The 23,050-nt window shown below is 41.9% G+C and overlaps 1 protein-coding gene across 4 annotated transcripts in view; it reads right to left on the bottom strand.

Moving 5' to 3' along the window:
• Positions 1-6,486: 6,486 nt before the first annotated feature.
• Positions 6,487-23,050, bottom strand: part of CENPC (centromere protein C) — a 316,155-nt gene continuing 299,591 nt past the window's right edge. For all 4 annotated transcript variants that reach the window (XM_077275003.1, XM_077275008.1, XM_077275016.1 and 1 more), the window contains 2 exons: positions 16,589-16,679; positions 6,487-7,318 (listed from right to left, as the gene is read on the bottom strand). In XM_077275003.1, the coding sequence (XP_077131118.1) occupies positions 7,242-7,318; positions 16,589-16,679 (168 nt within the window). In that variant the 3' untranslated portion in view covers positions 6,487-7,241. The remainder of the gene's footprint in view (positions 7,319-16,588; positions 16,680-23,050) is intronic.

The raw sequence follows: 23,050 nt of genomic DNA, 5'->3' as shown, positions 1-23,050 counted from the left end.
GCACCAAAATTTGTCCCACAATTTCCACTGAGCGTGCAATACCCCTGTGGCTGTACAGTACTGTTTAGCCATACAGGGAAACTTGGCAGGAATGGAGAGCTATTTGCCTATTCAAGTGAAAGGGTCTGCGCACATGTCACTGTATTTCCACGGACCGTGTGTCTGTTTTTTAATGTCAGCATGGGCCAAAAAACATCCCACACACGTGCATACGCACAACACAAATGGATGTTATCCATGTGTCATGCATCGGTGCACGTGAAGAAGCGTTACAGTAAGCGCTGTTCCCCGGCGCCAAGTGCTGAACACTGTAATAATAATGGAACCAGGCGCACTATTATGCAACGATAATCAAGGGAGGTGCAAAAGCCAGTAGTAAAAACAAATAATTGTGCCAAAAAGAAGAAAATCACTACTGTAAGGCATGACCACTACACCAAAATAATAAAATATAATAATTTTATTGACCTACAATACAGAAACAGAAAACATAAAACACGTAAAAACATGAGAGAACAACCACTCAAACCCACTGCAATAAACAGATACAACAAGTGCAATGCAATCTTATAACCCTGAGGCAATATAGCTCCTAATAAATAGTTATCCAATGCCTGCTTTTTTACTTTTTTTAATTTTTTTATGGTGTGACCGCTCCTGGCACCTAGTGCCGGTTGTCAGCTGTAAGAATCTCTGACCACCTGCAGTGATCGCCCGCGCACCCCCCTTGAGCGCAGGCGATCGCGATGACGTAATATTCCATTCATGGTCAAATAGACCCAGGTGACATGGATGAAATATTACGTTTAATGTCAGAAAGGGGTTAAACACTTGTGAAAATGTGTGAAATTTGCTGCTTAAGCATCATTTTGCGAAACAAAACATTTTATTTTCATAACCCAATATTATAAAAGTCTGTGAAGCATCTGTATGTAAATTGGGTGGACCTTTGTTTCTGCCGTTTTGACACCTCTGGGTTTCTGCAAATGCAACATCATCATAAATCAAATAACGCTTTTTTTCATAGCCCCAACCATTTGCACCAACAGTAGCTTCCTACCACATAGAGTAACTATGTAGTCAGGAGAATTTGTGCAACAAATTGTTGTGTTCACTTTCTCGATTTACTCTTCTGAATATTTAAGAGTTTGGGGCCAATAAAACATTTTAGATATTTAAAAAAAAAAAAAGAAAAGGAAAAAAAAAATCTCTTACAATTTGCATCATTTCCTATGAAGCACGTAAAGGGTGAACAAACTTTCTGAATGGAGTTTTGAATATGTTGAGGTGTGCAGATTTTACAATTCTGACCGGCGTCATTTTATGACGTTATAACTCTGGAACACTCCAACGGATCCCACCGATGATTAGGAGACTGTTTTTTAGTGACATGTTGTACTTCATGATAGTGGTAAAAATTTGTCGATATGACTTGTGTTTATTTGTGAAAATATCTGAAATTGAGAAAATGTGGAAAACTTGCAGTTTTCAAACTAACATTTTTATGCCCGTAAACCAGGGTGTTATGTCACACAAAATATTTAGTAACATCTCCCATGTCTACTTTACATCAGCACAATTTTTGAAACATAATATTTGGAAGTTAAGAGTTAAAAGTGACTGAGGGGACTAAATGACAAAATACCCAAAAGTGACAGTTCTAAAAAAAAAAAAAAAAAAAACTTCACCCCTTAAGGTGTTAAAAATCACATTCAAAAAGTGTATTAACTAGAGATGAGCGGTGTTTGAGTCTAACTGTTCGCCAATTTCAAATTCGAGCTGTTTTGGGCAGTGTTCGAGTCGTTCGACGAACCCGAACCATTTGCTTAAAATTCGGCTGTTCGAGTTTCTGTTCGATAACCAAAAGCCTAGCTTGATTTGCACATTAAAACTGTTTATCATTGTTAATGGACTGATTCACTGTATAGTGGGTGGGGGGTGGGGGAATAGATCTGTGCTGAAATAACGCCGATCTCCTTTTTTTTTTTCTTTCCCGCATTTACAGAGGGGCGGTGCAGTCTCTCAGCCTATCAGCAGTGCACACACACACACAGCAATGTGCATGTGATGCACACAAGCAAGGGCATGTGTCATTGGCGGTGTATGGCACATGTCCTTGCCCTATAAGAACCAGCCATTTGCCCCGTCGCCACCATTTCCTCACTGCTGCAGCTTAGTGTTTGAAGGCACCGCTGCTGCTGTGGGCGTTATCCAGACTAAGTGTTTTTTTGGAGCGAATTGTCAGAGAGATAGGTTTAGGGAGTCGGGAGGAGTCTGGAATAGTTGTAATATCAGCCCTTTTCAGGGTAGGTTACAGCAGTTCATAGCACTGTTTGCCAGGCAGGTCTGAGCCAGTGCTGTGCAAGTGTTAGTCACAGCATTTGGTGTAATCTAGCTCAGCCAATCCTTTTGGGCTAGTAGCATTGTCTGATAGTCATCTGAGTAACCCGCCTGTGAAGCTAGCTACACCGCCTGTGTATCAATTTTTACTGCATCTAACCCAGTAAATCGTTTTGGGGTTTTGGGCTTAGTAGCAGTTTCTGCACGTCAGCAGAGTAGCCCGCCTGTGAAGCTAGCTACACTGCCTGTGTATCTAAATTTTTACTGCATCTAACCCAGTAAATCACTTTGGGGTTTTGGGCTTAGTAGCAGTGTCTGCACATCAGCAGAGTAGCCCGCCTGTGAAGCTAGCTACACCGCCTGTGTATCTCAATTTTTACTGCATCTAACCCAGTAAATCGTTTTGAGCTTAGTAGCAGTGTCTGCACGTCAGCAGAGTAGCCCGCCTGTGAAACAAGCTATACCGCCTGTGTATCTCTATTTTCACTGCATCTAATCCAGTTAATAGTTTTGGGCCTAGGAGCAGTGTCTGCACGTCAGCAGAGTAGCCCGCCTGTGAAACAAACTATACCGCCTGTGTATCTCTATTTTCACTGCATCTAATCCAGTTAATAGTTTTGGGCCTAGGAGCAGTGTCTGCACGTCAGCAGAGTAGCCTGCCTGTGAAACTAACTACAATGCCTGTGTATCTCTATTTTCACTGCATCTAATCCAGTTAATAGTTTTGGGCCTAGGAGCCGTGTCTGCACCAGAGGTGTCAAACTGCATTCCTCGAGGGCCGCCAACAGGTCATGTTTTCAGGATTTCCTTGTATTGCACAGGTGATAATTTAATCACCTGCACAGAATGATTCTAGCACCTTGTGGAATGCTAAGGAAATCCTGAAAACATGACCTGTTGGCGGCCCTCGAGTAATGCAGTTTGACACCTCTGGTCTGCACTGTACGACGAGCCCTGCAATACGTTATGACGTATAGCCTGGGGCAACGAGCTCAAGAGGTGGGGCAAATCACGCTGCAGGAGTGGTTTCAGATCAGGGACCTATGCACCCTTCTGCAGTGTTTTGAAATAGCAACGAATATGTTTAGTGCTGACGATGCTATTATCAGCATGACCATTCCGGTGATTTACATGCTGGAGCACACCTTACACAGTGTTCGGAGTCAGGTGGTGGAACAAGAGGAGGAGGAGAAACAGGGGGAGTCGTATGCGGAAGGGATCATATCTCCAAGGTCAAGAAGGTTGGCAGCACCAAGGCGGCTGGCATTGGAGGCTGGGGGAGAGGGATTACCGAAGGCGCATGGTAGCAGTCAAACTGTTGAGGAAGGTGTAGGAGGCAAGGAAGTGGAGGATGAACTGGCGCTGGGCATGGAAGACTCATCAGATGAGGGAGACCTTGATCAAATTTCTGTTGTGCGAGGTTGGGGGGAGAGGGCAGACGAAGGAAGCATGATTCTCACCTCGCCACCACCAAGACAACAAGGACTTGGTCCTCCTGGATGCACAAGACACATGAGTGCCTTCTTGCTGCACTACCTGCAACATGACCCTCGGATTGTCAGAATCCGAAGTAATGCCGATTACTGGGTTGCCACACTCTTAGATCCCCGGTACAAAAGCAAATTTGGCGAAATAATTCCTGCCATAGAAAGGGATTCACGCATGCAGGAGTATCAGCAGAGACTGTTACAGAATCTAACATCTGCTTTTCCACAAAACACCAGTGGTGCACGTAGTCAATCTCTGAGTTCTAACTTGCCAACCGTGGGACTATCGAGTCATCAATCTAACCGTAACAGTAACATCGTATCTGGTGGTAACAGCAATTTTTTTCCAATTGTTTCAAGATTTTTTTAAACCATCCTTTGCAAGGCCACAGGAGACAAGAAGTCTGACGCACAGTCAACACCTAGAGAGGATGGTACAAGAGTATCTCCAAGTTAACATCGATGCCATGACTGTGGAACTGGACCCTTGCTCATTTTGGGCTTCCAATCTTGAAAAGTGGCCTGAGCACGCCACTCACGCCTTGGAGATCTTGTCGTGCCCCGCAGCCAGCGTTCTCTCTGAACGTGCGTTCAGCGCTGCTGGTGGTGTGCTGACAGATAAGCGCACGCGGCTGTCCAGTGACAATGTAGACAGACTAACGTTCATCAAGATGAAAAAATCCTGGATCCGCAAAGACTTTTCTACCCCTGTGTCATCTTGGGGAGGCTAAAAGCTTGATGATTTTTGAAAATCACCTCACCAACCGTTTTAAAAAACTCTGGCGAAATTGATGCCACTTAAGTGGTGTCTGTGGCTGAATTTTTTGAAAAAATGGAGACTCTTATTTAGTCCCCTTGCTGAGTTTTACATGACGTTGCCATCGTCAATTCCAGGTGGGTGGGGTCGTCTGCAGAGTTGTTTACTCATACTATGGCCTGGGATTCACAGGTCTGCTCCAAAGTTTCAGTGTCTGCTAGTCAGCAGGAGTAGCCCAGCCACCCACTGCCCGTTTACCTAAGTACTATTTTTAACGGCATCTAGCCCAGGAAATCCTTTTGGGCCTAGTAGAATTTGGTGCTACTCAGCAGCGTACCCCACCCATGAACCAAGCTACACCGCCTGTTTACCTAACTACTATTTTGTAACGGCATCTGGCCCAGAAAATCCTTTTGGGCCTAGAAGAATTTAGTGCTACTCAGCAGCGTACCCCATCCATGAAGCAAGCTACACCGCCTGTTTACCTAACTACTATTTTGTAACGGCATCCGGCCCAGGAAATCCTTTTGGGCCTAGTAGCAATTTCTGCTACTCAGCAGAGTACCCCACCCATGAAGCAAGCTACACCGCCTCTTTCTCAGGGGTGTCCACTCTCCCTCCAGCTCTCTCCTTCTCACAGGTGGACTACTGCGTGTTTTCACACTGTGGCGAATCTTTTGGGCCTAGGCATAACAAGTTGTCGAGGTAATGGATAATATGTGCCACCTTACAAACGTCCATGATGACACATTCGAGGAAGCAACTAAACGCCTCAAATAGTGAGCAGGATATGGAGCACCCCATGGGCAAACAGCGCTCTATGTAGTGTGCTCCTTCACAGAAGCAGCCCAATGGGAGGACACTATTCGGAGGCACAGGCAGTAACCGGAACACCCCCTCAATGTCTGTTTTGGCCATTAGGGTGCCCCTTACCAACTTCTTGACCCGCCTGATTGCCTCGTCAAAGGAGGTACAGTACATAGTACTGTACTTGGTTCCGCGTCGATGTTGTCGTTTACTGACCTGCCCCTTGGATATGACAAATGGTGGATTAGTCTGAATGTATTGGGTTCATTTTTTGGCACAACTCCCAACGGGGGTACCACTACGTCTTCTAAGGAAAGTGTTCTGAATGGACCCACTGCCATTCTACCTAAAGATATATATATTTTTTTTTTTCAAGATGTCTGGGTGTTGGTAGAGTGAGTTTAGATTTTTACTCCAGCCTTTCTTGATTTTAGAAGGGCATGACATGCCTATATCTGTGTCTCCTCCTTTTACTCCTCCACCTCTTTTCTTTTCACATGACTATATGTAGTTGTGACTTTTCCATGTGTTTGTTGTGTCTTCTGTGCAGTTTGTCAACTTTTGGACACCTTTTTAGGTGTTTTCTATGTGTTTTACATGTGTTTGTATGTGTTTGTGCCATTGGTTTCAATGGGGTTCGACGGTGTTCGTCGAACACGTCCCTGTTCGACGAACCGAACCCGAACACTAGGGAGGTGGCTCGTCTCTAGTATTAACACTTCAGGTACTTCACAGGAGTTAATGGAATGTGGAAGGAAAAAATGAACATTTAACTTATTTCACAAATATTTTTACTTTAGACCCAATTTTTTTTTATTTTTGCAACGGTAACAGGAAAAAAAAGAACCCAAAATTTATTGTGTAATTTTTCATAAGCATGTCAGTACCCCAATATGGGGGGAAAAACCACTATTTGGGCGCACGTCAGAGCTCGGAAAGGAAGAAGCACCATTTGACATTTTGAATGTAAAAATTTGCTGGAATAATTAGCAGACACCATGTCCCGTTTGGAGAGCCCCTGATGTGCCTAAACAGTGGAAACCCACCACTACTGTATGTTTAACCCACCCAAAATGGAGTACAAACACAAAGAAAAAAAATTAAGACTGCTTTTAATTGTCTATTACAAATATAAAACTTTTCCAGAACATTATAAAACAAGATTGCTCTTAAATTACATGTCATATTTATACAATGTCATAACTTTTTCCTTTTCTAAAGAGATAGGATGTGATGTTAAAAAAAACAACATAAAACTATTGAAATAAAACTTAAAAAAACATCTTGCCACTTAAAACACTATGACGTTAATCTGCAGCTTAACATCATAACAAAATGTGCTGGCTTCTGTACAGAAAGCGTGGCTCCAGGGAGAAAACTAATGTTATTCCTTCCAGGAGCCACCAGCCTTCTGTCACATAGGCATGCCAGCATGGCTACAGTCACCGATCAGTACAGAGAATGCAGTACCTGTAAGCATGCCCAAGCACTTTGGCTGACAGATGACTCAGGAAAACTGGCAGCTCCAGGGAGAAATAAAGCAATTTTCTCCCTGAAGCTGCACTTTCAGTATGAGGGCCAAGCACATTTCTAGCACTATCAACCTGGAGATTAATATATATCTATATCTGCAGGTATATATTTTTTTTTTTTAAAACATACCTGTCATTTTAGATTATGCTACATTTTTATTACGGTACTTTCGCAGCAACAAATCTGTAATATGTATAGACATTTTATACTTTCTAAAATTTCAACCAACTTTATACAATCTTTGATTTCTCTGAATGCAGACAGGTTGTACACAACACAGATAAAAAGTACTTAACGTTGCTATAACCTTCTGTAAATTATGAAAATACATTTAATTTGTTGAAGATTAACACCGCTTCTTTGTCTTGAAGATTTGTTATTTTGCTTCTGTTAGCTGAAAAAATAAAAAGATTTCAATAAATGAAAAATACTCTTGGCTCTTGCAGTCAAGTCAATAAAAGTCTGGTCATTTTACAAAAAGAATGTAATGTATTGTGAAGATAATTAAGATAGCCCAAATGGCTTTGCTCATCACGTTCATTGCTATGGTGGGAGGGTACGTGAACTACATGGGTTGATATCAAGCCAAGATTTTAGAACTTTATGCCAGCTCCCTCCTTTCTTAGAGGATCCTCTGCCAGGATATAAAAAGGGATGACACAGTCCAGCACAGAGGAAAGGGCTTATATAACATTCGTTGTCACATTCCAGGAGCCATAGTATTTTTAGTGGACACAGCCATAAGAGGGATTCTTTTTTTTTTCTTCTTCAGGATGAGTTTTATTAGTCATTTAGCAGCATTTTGGGCTGCATAAAACTTGCCGTATTACCTAGCTTTTTATTTTTTTTAATTCCATATAGGAAGAAATAGGAAAAAGATGAACGGCTTTATGCTGTTTTTTGATGTTTTATATTGTCCACTATTCACATGCTGCACAATTGTATTCTGAGGTCAGCGCGATTATGGCGATACCAAATGGATAGTTTTACTTACATTTTGCACAGATATTCGGTGTAAAAAAATATATATTTTTTTGTGTTGCCATAATTCTGAGCTGTAAGTTATCAGTCAATGGAGTTTTAGGAGAAATTAATTTTTGCGTGACAAAATGTAGCATTTAGTGGTACAATTTTCTGGTACATACAACTTTTTGATTACTCTTTAATACACTTATTTCATGGTGGAATGACAAAGTGCCAAATTTCGGGGGCAGAATATTATACAGACAGACACACAGAGATTTAGATCCAAATAGGTCACTAATTCCGATATACAGGTGCTTCTCAAAATTAGAACAGCATCAAAAAGTTAATTTATTTCTGTTCTTCAATACAAAAAATTAAACATATTATATAAAAGTTATTACAAACAGAGTGATCTATTTCAAGTGTTTATTTCTGCTAGTGTTAAGGATTATGGCTTACAGCCAATGAAAACCCAAAAGTCATTATTTCAGTAAATTATAATTAACAAAAAACACCTGCCAAGGCTTCCTAAGTGTTTAAAAGGGTCCCTTAGTCTGTTTCAGTAGGCTCCATAATCATGGGGAAGACTCCAGAAGGCAGTCACTGACAGACTCAACAAGGAGGGTAAGCCACAAAAAGTAATTGCTAAAGAAGATAGCTGTTCACAGAGTGCTGTATCCAAGCATATTATTAGAAAGTTGAATGGAAGGAAAAAGTGTAGCAGAAAAAGGTGCACAAGCAACCGGTATAACAGCAGCAATTAAAGGATTGTTAAGAAAAGGTCATTCAAAATTTGGGGGAGATTCACAAGGATTGAACTGCTGCTGGAGTCACTGCTTCAAGAGCCACCACACACAGACGTATCCAGGACATGGGCTACAAGTGTCGCGTGTTCCTTGTTTCAAGCCCCTCATGACCAATAGACAACGCCAGAGAAAAAGAACTGGACTGTTGCTCAGTGGTCCAAGGTGTTGTTTTCAGATGAAAATAAATTTTGCATTTCATTTGGAAATCAAGGTCCCAGAGTCTGGAGGTAGAGTGTAGAGGCACACAATCCAAACTGCTTGAAGTTTAGTGTGAAGTTTCCACAATCAGTGACGGTTTGGGGACCATGTCATCCGCTGGTGTAGGTCCACTGTGTTTTATCAAGACCAAAGTCAGCGCAGACGTCTATCAGGAAATTTTAGAGCACTTCATGCTTCCCTCTGCCGACAAGCTGTATGTGTATACATATATACACACATGTATATACATACATACAAATATACATATATGGCTTGAGAAAGGCTCCTGTTGAGACCGAAACGTCGCTTTCTGGGCTGATTAAATAGCTCCTTTTCACTACAAAACTGTGTGCTGCCTCCAATTTTTCAGGATTTTTACACATGTATATATATACACACATATATATATATATATATATATATACATACATACACACACACACACACACACACACGCACACACACACACACACACACACACACACACACAGTACAGGCCAAGGGTTTGGACACCTTCTCATTTAAAGATTTTTCTGTATTTTCAAGACTATGAAAATTGTACAGTCACACTGAAGGAATCAGAACTGTGGATTAACACATGTGGAATTGTACACGTAACAAAAAAGTGTGAAAACTGAAATTAAGTCATATTCTAGGTTCTTCAAGCCACCTTTTGCTTTGATGACTGCTATGCACACTCTTGGCATTCTCTTGATGAGCTTCAAGAGGTAGTCATTGGGAATGGTTTTCACTTCACAGGTGTGCCCTGTCAGGTTTAATAAGTGGGATTTCTTGCCTTATAAATGGGGTTGCGACCATCAGCTGTGTTGTGCAGAAGTCTGGTGGATACACAGCTGATAGTCCCATTGAATAGACTGTTAGAATTTGTATTATGGCAAGAAAAAAGCAGCTAAGTAAAGAAAAACAAGTGGCCATCATTACTTTAAGAAATGAAGGTCAGTCCGTCCGAAAAATTTGGAAAACTTTGAAAGTGTCCCCAAGTGCAGTGGCAAAAACAATCAAGCGCTACAAAGAAACTTGCTCACATGAGGACCGCCCCAGGAAAGGAAGACCAAGACTCACCTCTGCTTCTGAGGATAAGTTTATCTGAGTCACCAGCCTCAGAAATCGCAGGTTAACAGCAGCTCAGATTAGAGACCAGGTCAATGCCACACAGTTCTAGCAGCAGACACATCTCTACAACAACTGTAAAGAGGAGACTTTGTGAGCAGGCCTTCATGGTAAAATAGCTGCTAGGAAACCAATGCTAAGGACAGGTAACAAGCAGAAGAGACTTGTTTGGGCTAAAGAACACAAGGAATGGACATTGGACCAGTGGAAATCTGTTCTTTTGTCTGATGAGTCCAAATTTGAGATCTTTGGTTCCAACCACCATGTCTGCGACGCAGAAAAGTTGAACGGATGCACTCTATGGAGGAGGAGGTGTGATGGTGTGGGGGTGCTTTGCTGGTGACACTGTTGGAGATTTATTCAAAATTGAAGGCATACTGAACCAGCAGGGCTACCACAGCATCTTGCAGCGGCATGCTATTCCATCCGGTTTGCGTTTAGTTGGACCATAATTTATTTTTCAACAGGACAATGACCCCAAACACACCTCCAGGCTGTGTAAGGGCTATTTGACCAAGAAGGGGAGCGATGGGGTGCTACGCCAGAAGACCTGGCCTCCACAGTCACCAGACCTGATCCCAATCGAGATGGTTTGGGGTGAGCTGGACCGCAGAGTGAAGGCAAACGGGCCAACAAGTGCTAAGCATCTCAGGGAACTCCTTCAAGATTGTTGGAAGACCATTCCCGGTGACTACCTCTTGAAGCTCATCAATAGAATGCCAAGAGTATGCAAAGCAGTCATCAAAGCAAAAGGTGGCTACTTTGAAGAACCTAGAATATAAGACATAACAAAAAAGTGTGAAACAACTGAAATTAAGTATATAATTCCACATGTGTTAAATTCACAGTTTTGATGCCTTCAGTGTGAATGTACAATTTTCATAGTCATGAAAATACAGAAAAATCTTTAAATGAGGTGTGTCCAAACTTTTGGTCTGTACTGTACATATATACACACACACATATTATATATATTACACTCACACACATTATATATACACACACATACACATATATATATATATATATATATCTCTATAATCGTCTAAGGGGCACTTCCGTCTGTCTGTCGTGGCCGCGAATTAGTCCCTCCTTGCTTCCGTCCAATCAGTGCCCGGCCCCAGCTCCATACTGCCCTCCAGTCAGCGCTCACACAGGGTTAATGGCAGCGGTAACGGACCGCGTTATGCCCTGTGCGACCAACTTTTTACTATTGATGCTGCCTATGCAGCATCAATAGTAAAAGAATCTGTTAAAATGTTAAAAATAATAATTAAAAAAAACCCCCTGCTATTCTCACCTTCCGTCGTCCGCCGATGCGCGCGCGGCTGCCGCCAGCTTCCGTTCCCAGAGATGCATTGCTAAATTACCCAGAAGACGTAGCGGTCTCGCGAGACAGCTAAGTCATCTGGGTAATTTCGCAATGCATCTCTGGGAACGGAAGCTGGCGGCAGCCACGCGCACATCGGGACAGCTTCGCTGGATGCCGGAGGGTGAGTTATATAACTATTTTTTATTTTAATTATTTTTTTGGAGGGGGATATGGTGCCCACACTGCTATATACTACGTGGGCTGTATTATATACTGCGTGGGCTGTGTTATATACTGCGTGGGCTGTGTTATATACTGCGTGGGCTGTGTTATATACTGCGTGGGCTGTGTTATATACTGCGTGGGCTGTGTTATATACTGCGTGGGCTGTGTTATATACTGCGTGGGCTGTGTTATATACTGCGTGGGCTGTGTTATATACTGCGTGGGCTGTGTTATATACTGCGTGGGCTGTGTTATATACTGCGTGGGCTGTGTTATATACTGCGTGGGCAGTGCTATATACTGCGTGGGCAGTGCTATATACTGCGTGGGCAGTGCTATATACTGCGTGGCCTGTGTTATATACTGCGTGGCCTGTGTTATATACTGCGTGGCCTGTGTTATATACTGCGTGGCCTGTGTTATATACTGCGTGGCCTGTGTTATATACTGCGTGGCCTGTGTTATATACTGCGTGGCCTGTGTCATATACTGCGTGGCCTGTGTCATATACTGCGTGGCCTGTGTCATATACTGCGTGGCCTGTGTCATATACTGCGTGGCCTGTGTCATATACTGCGTGGCCTGTGTCATATACTGCGTGGCCTGTGTCATATACTGCGTGGCCTGTGTTATATACTGCGTGGCCTGTGTTATATACTGCGTGGCCTGTGTTATATACTGCGTGGCCTGCTCTATACGGACCACCATCTAGTGTATATATATATATATATATATATATATATATATATATATACAGTTAGGTCCATATATATTTGGACAGAGACAACATTTTTCTAATTTTGGTTATAGACATTACCACAATGAATTTTAAACAAAACAATTCAGATGCAGTTGAAGTTCAGACTTTCAGCTTTCATTTGAGGGTATCCACAATAAAATTGGATGAAGGGTTTAGGAGTTTCAGCTCCTTAACATGTGCGACCCTGTTTTTAAAGGGACCAAAAGTAATTGGACAATTGACTCCAAGGCTATTTCATGAACAGGTGTGGGCAATCCCTTCGTTATGTCATTCTCAATTAAGCAGATAAAAGGCCTGGAGTTGATTTGAGATGTGGTGCTTGCATTTGGAAGGTTTTGCTGTGAAGTAAACATGCGGTCAAAGGAGCTCTCCATGCAAGTGAAACAAGCCATCCTTAAGCTGCGAAAACAGAAAAAAACAAGCCGAGAAATTGCTACAATATTAAGAGTGGCAAAATCTACAGTTTGGTACATCCTGAGAAAGAAAGAAAGCACTGGTGAACTCATCAATGCAAAAAGACCTGGGCGTCCACGGAAGACAACAGTGGTGGAGGATAGAAGAATAATCTCCATGGTGAAGAGAAACCCCTTCACAACAGCCAACCAAGTGAACAACACTCTCCAGGAGGTAGGCGTATCAATATCCAAATCTACCATAAAGAGAAGACTGCATGAAAGTAAATACGGAGGGTTCACTGCACGGTGCAAGCCACTCATAAGAATCAAGAATAAAAAGGCTAGACTGGACTTTGCTATAAAACATCTAAAAAAGCCAGCACAGTTCTGGAAGAACATTCTTTGGACAGATGAAACCATGATCAACCTCTACCAGAATGATGGAAAGAGAAATGTATGGTGAAGGCGTGGTACAGCTCATGATCCAAAGCATACCATATCATCTGTAAAACACGGCGGAGGCAGTGTGATGGCTTGGGCATGCATGGCTGCCAGTGGCACTGGGTCACTAGTGTTTATTGATGATGTGACACAGGACAGAAGCAGCCGAATGAATTCTGAGGTATTCAGAGCCACACTGTGTGCTCAGATCCAGCCAAATGCAGCCAAACTGATTGGTCGTCGTTTCATCCTACAGATAGACAATGACCCAAAACATGAAGCCAAAGCAACCCAGGAGTTAATTAAATCAAAGAAGTGGAATATTCTTGAATGGCCAAGTCAGTCACCTGATCTCAACCAAATTGAGCATGCATTTCACTTGTTAAAGACTAAACTTCAGACAGAAAGGCCCACAAACAAACAGCAACTGAAAACCACCGCAGTGAAGGTCTGACAGAGCATCAAAAAGGAGGAAACACAGCGTCTGGTGATGTCCATGAGTTCAAGACTTCAGGCAGTCATTGCCAGCCAAGGGTTTTCAACCAAGTACTAAAAATGAACATTTTATTTAAAATTATTGAATCTGTCCAATTACTTTTGGTCCTTTTAAAAACAGGGTGGCACATGTTAAGGAGCTGAAACTCTTAAACCCTTCATCCGATTTTAATGTGGATACCCTCAAATGAAAGCTGAAAGTCTGAACTTCAACTGCATCTGAATTGTTTTGTTTAAAATTCATTGTGGTATTGTCTATAACCAAAACTAGAAAAATGTTGTCTCTGTCCAAATATATATGGACCTAACTGTATATACACACACACACATACTAGCTGAAGAGCCCGGCGTTGCCTGGGCATAGGAAATATCTGTGGTTAGTTATAGCACCTCACTTCTCTTATTTTCCCATCACGCCTCTCATTTAGCACCTCACTTCTCTCATTTTCCCAACACGCCTCTTATTTTCCCCCTCATTTTTCATTTTCCCCCTCAAATCTCTCATTTTCTCCCTCACACCTCATTTTCCCCCCTCACTCCTCTCATTCCCCCTAACACTTGTCATTTCGACCTCACATCTGCCATTTTCCGATCACTCCACTATTTTCCCACACTCCACTCATTTTGCACTCAAACCTTTTCATTTTCACCTCACACCTCCCATTTTCACCTCACACCTCATTTTCACCTCATACCTCTCATTTTCCCCCTCAGTATATACGTTTGTCATCTTCCTTATATATAGTATACACCTGTATGTCACCTCCTGTATATAGTATATACCTGTATGTCATCTCACCTGTATATAGTATATACCTGTATGTCATCTCCCCTGTAAATAGTGTATACCTGCTGTATGTCATCTCCTCCTGCATATACCTATGTGTCATCTCCTCTTTTATTTAGTATATACCTGTATGTCATCTCCTCCTGTATATACCTGTATGTCATTTCTTCTGTATATAGTATATACCTGTATGTCATCTCCTCCTATATATAGTATATACCTGTATGTCATCTCCTCCTGTATATAGTATATACCTGTAAGTCATCTCCTCCTGTATATAGTATCTCACTTTTGTGAGATGAGTTTTGTGTGGCGACATGCATGTAGAAACTTTTTGTGTGTCGAGTTGCATGTGACAGGTTAGTGTAGCAAGTTGTGTGCATCAAGTTTTGCGCCTGGCGAGTTTTGCATGTAGCGAGTTTTATGTGTGGTGCATTTTGAGTATGTGCAAATTTTGTGAGGCAACTTTTGAATGTGTTGCAACTTTTGTGCATGTGGCAATTTTTCCACGTGTGCAAGTTTTGCGTGTGGCGAGTTTTCCATGAGGTAAGTTTTGAACGTGTGGCGAGTTTTGCATGAGCCTAGTTTTACATGTGGCGAATTTTGCATGTGGTGAATTTTGCACGTGGCGAGTTTTGTGTGGCGACTTTTGTGTTTCGACTGTTATGTGGCGAGGTTGCTGTATGTGTGGAGAAATGTGTGCTGAGGGTGGTATGTGTGTTCAAGCACGTGGTAGTGTGTGGCGCATTTTGTGTGTGTGTTCATATCCCCGAGTGTGGTGAGTATCCCAGGTCCGGGCCCCACCTTAGCAACTGTACAGTATATACTCTTTGGCACCATCGCTCTCATTCTTTAAGTCCCCTTGTTCACATCTGGCAGCTGTCAATTTGTCGCCAACACTTTTCCTTTCACTTTTTTCCCCATTATGTAGATAGGGGCAAAATTGCTTGGTGAATTGGAATGCGCGGGGTTAAAAATTTTGCCTCACAACATAGTCTATGAACGCTCTCGTGTGACTGTGCAAAATTTTGTGGCTGTAGCTGCGACGGTGCAGATGCCAATCCCAGACATACACACACACATTCAGATATATATATATATATATATATATATATATGTACATACATACGTACACACACACATTATATATAGATAGATAGATTCACAGTGGGTACAGAAAGTATTCAGACCCCTGTAAGATTTTCACTCTTGCAACTACTTGGTAAATTCAAAAAAGTTCTTTTTTTTTCTCATTATTGTTCACTCTGCACCCCACCTTGACTGAAAAAAAAAAAATTAAATTTTTTGCAAATTTATTAAAGATAAACCGAAATATCACATGGTCATAAGTATGCAGACCCTTTGCTCAGTTTTGAGTAGAAGCACCCTTTTGAGCTAGTACAGCCATGAGTCTTCTTGACAATGATGCAACAAGTTTTTCACACCTGGATTTGGGGATCCTCTGCGATTTTCAGGTCTCTCCAGAGATGCTCAATTGTGTTTAGGTCAAGGCTTTGGCTGGGCCAGTCAAGAATGGTCACATAGTTGTTCTGAAGCTATTCCTTTGTTATTTTAGCTGTGTGCTTAGGGTCATTGTCTTGTTGGAAGGTGAACCTTCGGCCAAGTCTGAGGTCCAGAGCACTCTGGAAGAGGTTTTCATCCAAGATATCTCTGTACTTGGCCGCATTCATGCTTCCTTCAATGGCAACTAGTCATCCTGCCTCTGCAGCAGAAAAACACCCTCATAGCATGATGCTGCCACCACCATGTTTCACTGTTGGGATTGTATTGGGCAGGTGATGAGCAGTGCCTGATTTTCTCCACACATACCGCTTAGAATTATTACCAAAAAGGTCAATCTTCTTCTGTGTGATATGCAAGAGGTCCTGTGCAGGAAGGTCACACTTTGCAATCCACAGGAATTTAACCAGAAAACATCTGTTGCAGACTTGGTCTTGACAGAACCCACAATACACCTTTAGACGTCTTGTGGCATCCACGCGTCAATGTTCTGGATGCATTCCATTTGCACCTATACAATATGCATTTCATTTGGTAGCTCTCATTTTATAGATGTTAGGCTAGAAATGAACAAAAAAACACACAAAAAAAGCAAACACTCATAACACAAGTTTTTTTTTTTTTTACCTGGAGGAACGAAAAAGAAGTCTCCAGCCTTTAAAATCCATTCAGACTTGTGTAGATTCAATCTCACCTGACCTTGTTCAATATAGAAAATCTGAGGGCAATGAAGACAAAAACTTTAGCATTTATCATTTAAAAGCAGCTTACCAACTCAAAATTAGGTTAACCTCACATAATAGTATGTATGAGAGTACATAAGGCATAGCCGTTTGAACACTGTTTTTATCTATTCATATTTTGTAATTGTGCAACGAGTAGCCTTTTCATTCCAATATTATAGAGTAAATACAATGAATTGAGGAATTTTATTATAATTTGAGTTTTTTTAAGGTGTTACCTTTATTCTCTTCAGATATTGTGTGTGAAACCAGGACATGTAGAGATAAAGGTAGTAGACTGTCTGAGTGTCCGCCTCCAGCAGGCATACAGGTCCTTCTCAAAAAATTAGCATATAGTGTTAAATTTCATTATTTACCATAATGTAATGATTACAATTAAACTTTCATATATTATAGATTCATTATCCACCAACTGAAATTTGTCAGGTCTTTTATTGTTTTAATACTGATGATTTTGGCATACAACTCCTGATAACCCAAAAAACCTGTCTCAATAAATTAGCATATTTCACCCGTCCAATCAAATAAAAGTGTTTTTTAATAACAAACAAAAAAACCATCAAATAATAATGTTCAGTTATGCACTCAATACTTGGTCGGGAATCCTTTGGCAGAAATGACTGCTTCAATGCGGCGTGGCATGGAGGCAATCAGCCTGTGACACTGCTGAGATGTTATGGAGGCCCAGGATGCTTCAATAGCGGCCTGAAGCTCATCCAGAGTGTTGGGTCTTGCGTCTCTCAACTTTCTCTTCACAATATCCCACAGATTCTCTATGGGGTTCAGGTCAGGAGAGTTGGCAGGCCAATTGAGCACAGTAATACCATGGTCAGTAAACCATTTACCAGTGGTTTTGGCACTGTGAGCAGGTGCCAGGTCGTGCTGAAAAATGAAATCTTCATCTCCATAAAGCATTTCAGCCGATGGAAGCATGAAGTGCTCCAAAATCTCCTGATAGCTAGCTGCATTGACCCTGCCCTTGATGAAACACAGTGGACCAACACCAGCAGCTGACATGGCACCCCACACCATCACTGACTGTGGGTACTTGACACTGGACTTCAGGCATTTTGGCATTTCCTTCTCCCCAGTCTTCCTCCAGACTCTGGCACCTTGATTTCCGAATGACATGCAAAATTTGCTTTCATCAGAAAAAAGTACTTGGGACCACTTAGCAACAGTCCAGTGCTGCTTCTCTGTAGCCCAGGTCAGGCGCTTCTGCCGCTGTTTATGGTTCAAAAGTGGCTTTACCTGGGGAATGCGGCACCTGTAGCCCATTTCCTGCACACGCCTGTGCACGGTGGCTCTGGATGTTTCCACACCAGACTCAGTCCACTGCTTCCTCAGGTTCCCCAAGGTCTGGAATCGGTCCTTCTCCACAATCTTCCTCAGGGTCCGGTCACCTCTTCTCGTTGTACAGCGTTTTCTGCCACATTGTTTCCTTCCAACAGACTTACCATTGAGGTGCCTTGATACAGCACTCTGGGAACAGCCTATTTGTTGAGAAATTTCTTTCTGGGTCTTACCCTCTTGCTTGAGGGTGTCAATGATGGCCTTCTTGACATCTGTCAGGTCGCTAGTCTTACCCATGATGGGGGTTTTGAGTAATGAACCAGGCAGGGAGTTTTTAAAAGCCTCAGGTATCTTTTGCATGTGTTTAGAGTTAATTAGTTGATTCAGAAGATTAGGGTAATAGGTCGTTTAGAGAACCTTTTCTTGATATGCTTATTTATTGAGACAGGTTTTTTGGGTTATCAGGAGTTGTATGCCAAAATCATCAGTATTAAAACAATAAAAGACCTGACAAATTTCAGTTGGTGGATAATGAATCTATAATATATGAAAGTTTAATTGTAATCATTACATTATGGTAAATAATGAAATGTAACACTATATGCTAATTTTTTGAGAAGAAAAAAAACACAAGGCGCCCCCAATGTGTCACACTGTATATAGATAAATACAGACTTGGTAGGGAATATGCTCACCTATTGCAGTTGTGAAAATGGGTCACAACTCCCATGCGGGTGTAACCGTAGCAGCAGGTCTCCACAGAAATCCAGGAGGATGTTGGGAGTAGTAGTCTTAGGCAAAATGAAGACCGCGCTCACGGAATATATTTAAAATGGTTTATTTTAGCCTACGCGTTTCAAGAGCGTTCCTGCTCTCTTCCTCAGGGCATGTAATACATAACACAATATGGAGTATATTTATAGAAAAGAAAGGAAGGGGAGGGGCGACAATGCCCCTATATTACTATAATTCGCATCTCGGCTTCAGGAAGATGGCCGCCGCGATCTCCATCTGCGCACGCGCGGCATCCCGCGGCCATTTTCCTGAAGCCGCGGGCAGCAGAGCGCTCCATCTGCGCACGCGCGGCCAAAGGAAGATGGCCGCCCCCACCGATCACCAGGGAAATAGAACACATCGCGCTGTTTTCACTCCCCTGTGCAGTGGATTCGGGACCTTGGGCATGCGCAAACCACTACGCCACCAACGGAAAACTAAGCAAGATCTGGGGGAAGACACCACGCCCTTTTGACCAGACCAGCCTGATTGACAGGCGAAAACGGCTACTTTGGTAACGTATTTTGGCAGCATAGGTGGGGAATCGGGGTCCACAAAATACACTGTTGTAATGCACAGCTCAAGCCCTATTTAACAGTATTTTTATCTCATACGGAAAAAACGGGGTGACAGGTGCCCTTTAACCCCTTCACCCCCAAGGGTGGTTTGCACGTTATGGACCGGGCCAATTTTTACAATTCTGACCACTGTCCATTTATGAGGTTATAACTCTGGAACGCTTCAACGGATCCCGGTGATTCTGAAACTGTTTTCTCGTGACATATTGTACTTCATGATAGTCATAAAATTTCTTTGATATTACCTGCGTTTATTTGTGAAAAAAAGGGAAATTTGGCGAAAATTTTGAAAATTTCGCAATTTTCCAACTTTGAATTTTTATGCAATTAAATCACAGTGATATGTCACACAAAATACTTAATAAGTAACATTTCCCACATGTCTACTTTACATCAGCACAATTTTGGAACCAAAATTTTGTTAGGGAGTTATAAGGGTTAAAATTTGACCAGCAATTTCTCATTTTCACAACACCATTTTTTTTTTAGGGACCACATCTCATTTGAAGTCATTTTGAGGGGTCTATATGATAGAAAATACCCAAGTGTGACACCATTCTAAAAACTGCACCCCTCAAGGTGCTCAAAACCACATTCAAGAAGTTTATTAACCCTTTAGGTGTTTCACAGGAATTTTTGGAATGTTTAAATAAAAATGAGCATTTAACTTTTTTTTCACACAATTTAATTCAGCTCCAATTTGTTTTATTTTACCAAGGGTAACAGGAGAAAATGGACCCCAAAAGATGTTGTACAATTTGTCCTGAGTACGCCGATACCCCATATGTGGGGGTAAACCACTGTTTGGGCGCATGACAGAGCTCGGAAGCGAAGGAGCACCATTTTACTTTTCAATGCAAAATTGACTGGAATTGAGATGGGACACCATGTTGCGTTTGGAGAGCCCTTGATATGCCTAAACATTGAAACCCCCCACAAGTGACACCATTTTGGAAAGTAGACCCCCTAAGGAGCTTATCTAGAGGTGTGGTGAGCACTTTGACTCACCAAGTGCTTCACAGAAGTTTATAATGCAGAACCGTAAAAATAAAAAATCATATTTTTTCACAAAAATCATCTTTTCACCCCCAATTTTTTATTTTCCCAAAGGCAAGAGAAGAAATTGGACCCCAAAAGTTGTTGTACAATTTGTCCTGAGTACGCTGATACCCCATATGTGGGGGTAAACCACTGTTTGGGCGCATGGGAGAGCTCGGAAGGGAAGGAGCGCTGTTTGACTTTTCACTGCAAAATTGACAGGAATTGAGATGGGACGCCATGTTGCGTTTGGAGAGCCACTGATGTGCCTAAACATTGAAACCCCCTCACAAGTGACACCATTTTGGAAAGTAGACCCCCTAAGGAGCTTATCTAGAGGTGTAGTGAGCACTTTGACCCACTAACTGCTTCACAGAAGTTTATAATGCAGAGCCGTAAAAATAAAACAAACATTTTTTTCCCACAAAAATTATTTTTTAGCCCCCAGTTTTGTATTTTCCCAAGGGTAACAGGAGAAATTGGACCCCAGAAGTTGTTGTCCAATTTGTCTTGAGTACGCTGATACCCCATATGTGGGGGGGAACCACCGTTTGGGAGCATGGGAGGGCTCGGAAGGGAAGGAGCACCATTTGGAATGCAGACTTAGATGGAATGGTCTGCAGGCGTCACATTGCGTTTGCAGAGGCCCTAATGTACCTAAACAGTAGAAACCCCCCACAAGTGACACCATTTTGGAAAGTAGACCCCCTAAGGAACTCATCTAGATGTGTTGTGAGAGCTTTGAAGCTCCAATTGTTTCACTACAGTTTATAACGCAGAGCCATGCAAATAAAAATTTTTTCCACAAAAATTATTTTATAGCCCCCAGTTTTGTATTTTCCCGAGGGTAACAGGAGAAATTGGACCCCAAAAGTTGTTGTCCAATTTGTCCTGAGTACGCTGATACCCAATATGTGGGGGGGAACCACTGTTTGGGCGCATGGGAGGGCTCGGAAGGGATGGAGCGCCATTTTGAATGCAGACTTAGATGGAATGGTCTGCAGGCGTCACATTGCGTTTGCAGAGCCCTAATGTACCTAAACAGTAAAAAAAAAACACAAGTGACACCATTTTGGAAAGTAGACCCCCTAAGCAACTCATCTAGATGTGTTGTGAGAGTTTTGAACCCTCAAGTGTTTCACTACAGTTTATAACGCATAGCCGTGAAAATAAAAATAAAAAAATTTCCCCCCAAAATTATTTTTTAGCCCCCAGTTTTGTATTTTCCCAAGGGTAACAGGAGAAATTGGACCCCAAAAGTTGTTCTCCAATGTGTTCCGAGTACGCTGATACCCCATATGTTGGGGTAAACCCCTGTTTGGGTGCACGGGAGAGCTCGGAAGGGAAGGAGCACTGTTTTACTTTTTCAACGCAGAATTGGCTGAAATTGAGATCGTACGCCATGTCGCATTTGGAGAGCCCCTGATGTGCCTAAACAGTGGAAACCCCCCAATTATAACTGAAACCCTAATCCAAACACACCCCTAACCCTAATCCCAACGGTAACCCTAACCACACTTCTAACCCAGACACACCCCTAACCCTAATCCCAACCGTAGATATAATCCAAACCCTAACCCTAACTTTAGCCCCAACCCTAACTGTAGCCTTAACCCTAACCCTAGCCCTAACCCTAGCCCCAACCCTAACCCTAGCCCCAACCCTAACCCTAGCCCCAACCCTATCCCTAGCCCCAACCCTAGCCCTAGCCCCAACCCCAACCCTAACCCTAATGGTAAAATGGAAATAAATACATTTTTTAAATTTTTTTATTTTTCCCTAACTAAGGGGGTGATGAAGGGGGGTTTGATTTACTTTTATAGCGGGTTTTTTAGCTGATTTTTATGATTGGCAGCCGTCACACACTGAAAGAAGCTTTTTATTGCAAAAAATATTTTTTGCGTTACCACATTTTGAGAGCTATAATTTTTCCATATTTGAGTCCACACAGTCATGTGAGGTCTTGTTTTTTGCGGAACGAGTTGACGTTTTTATTGGTAACATGCTCGGGCACGGGAGATTTTTTGATCGCTTTTTATTCCGATTTTTGTGAGGCAGAATGACCAAAAACCAGCTATTCATGAATTTCTTTTGGGGGAGGCGTTTATACCGTTCCGCGTTTGGTAAAATTGATAAAGCAGTTTTATTCTTCGGGTCAGTACGATTACAGCGATACCTCATTTCTATCATTTTTTTTGTTTTGGCGCTTTTATATGATAAAAACGATTTTATAGAAAAAATTATTATTTTGGCATCGCTTTATTCTGAGGACTATAACTTTTTTATTTTTTCGCTGATGATGCTGTATGGCGGCTCGTTTTTTGCGGGACAAGATGACGTTTGCAGAGGTACCATGGTTATTTATATCCGTCTTTTTGATCGCGTGTTATTCTACTTTTTGTTTGGCGGTATGAGAATAAAGCGTTGTTTTTTGCCTCTTTTTTTTTTTTTTTACGGTGTTCACTGAAGGGGTTAACTAGTGATATGGTTTTATAGGTGGGGTCGTTACGGACGCGGCGATACTAAATATGTGTACTTTTATTGTTTGATTTTTTTTATTTAGATAAAGGAATGTATTTATGGGAATAATTTTTTTTTTTTTCTTTATTTAGGAATTATTTTTCTTTTTTTTTTTTTTTTTTTTACACATGTGGGAATTTTTT

This window comes from Ranitomeya variabilis, chromosome 1, assembly GCF_051348905.1.
Source record: "Ranitomeya variabilis isolate aRanVar5 chromosome 1, aRanVar5.hap1, whole genome shotgun sequence".
Taxonomy (NCBI): Eukaryota; Metazoa; Chordata; class Amphibia; order Anura; family Dendrobatidae; genus Ranitomeya; species Ranitomeya variabilis.
Note: the sequence above shows the minus strand (reverse complement) of the source record. Positions and strands in the feature narration are given on the sequence as shown.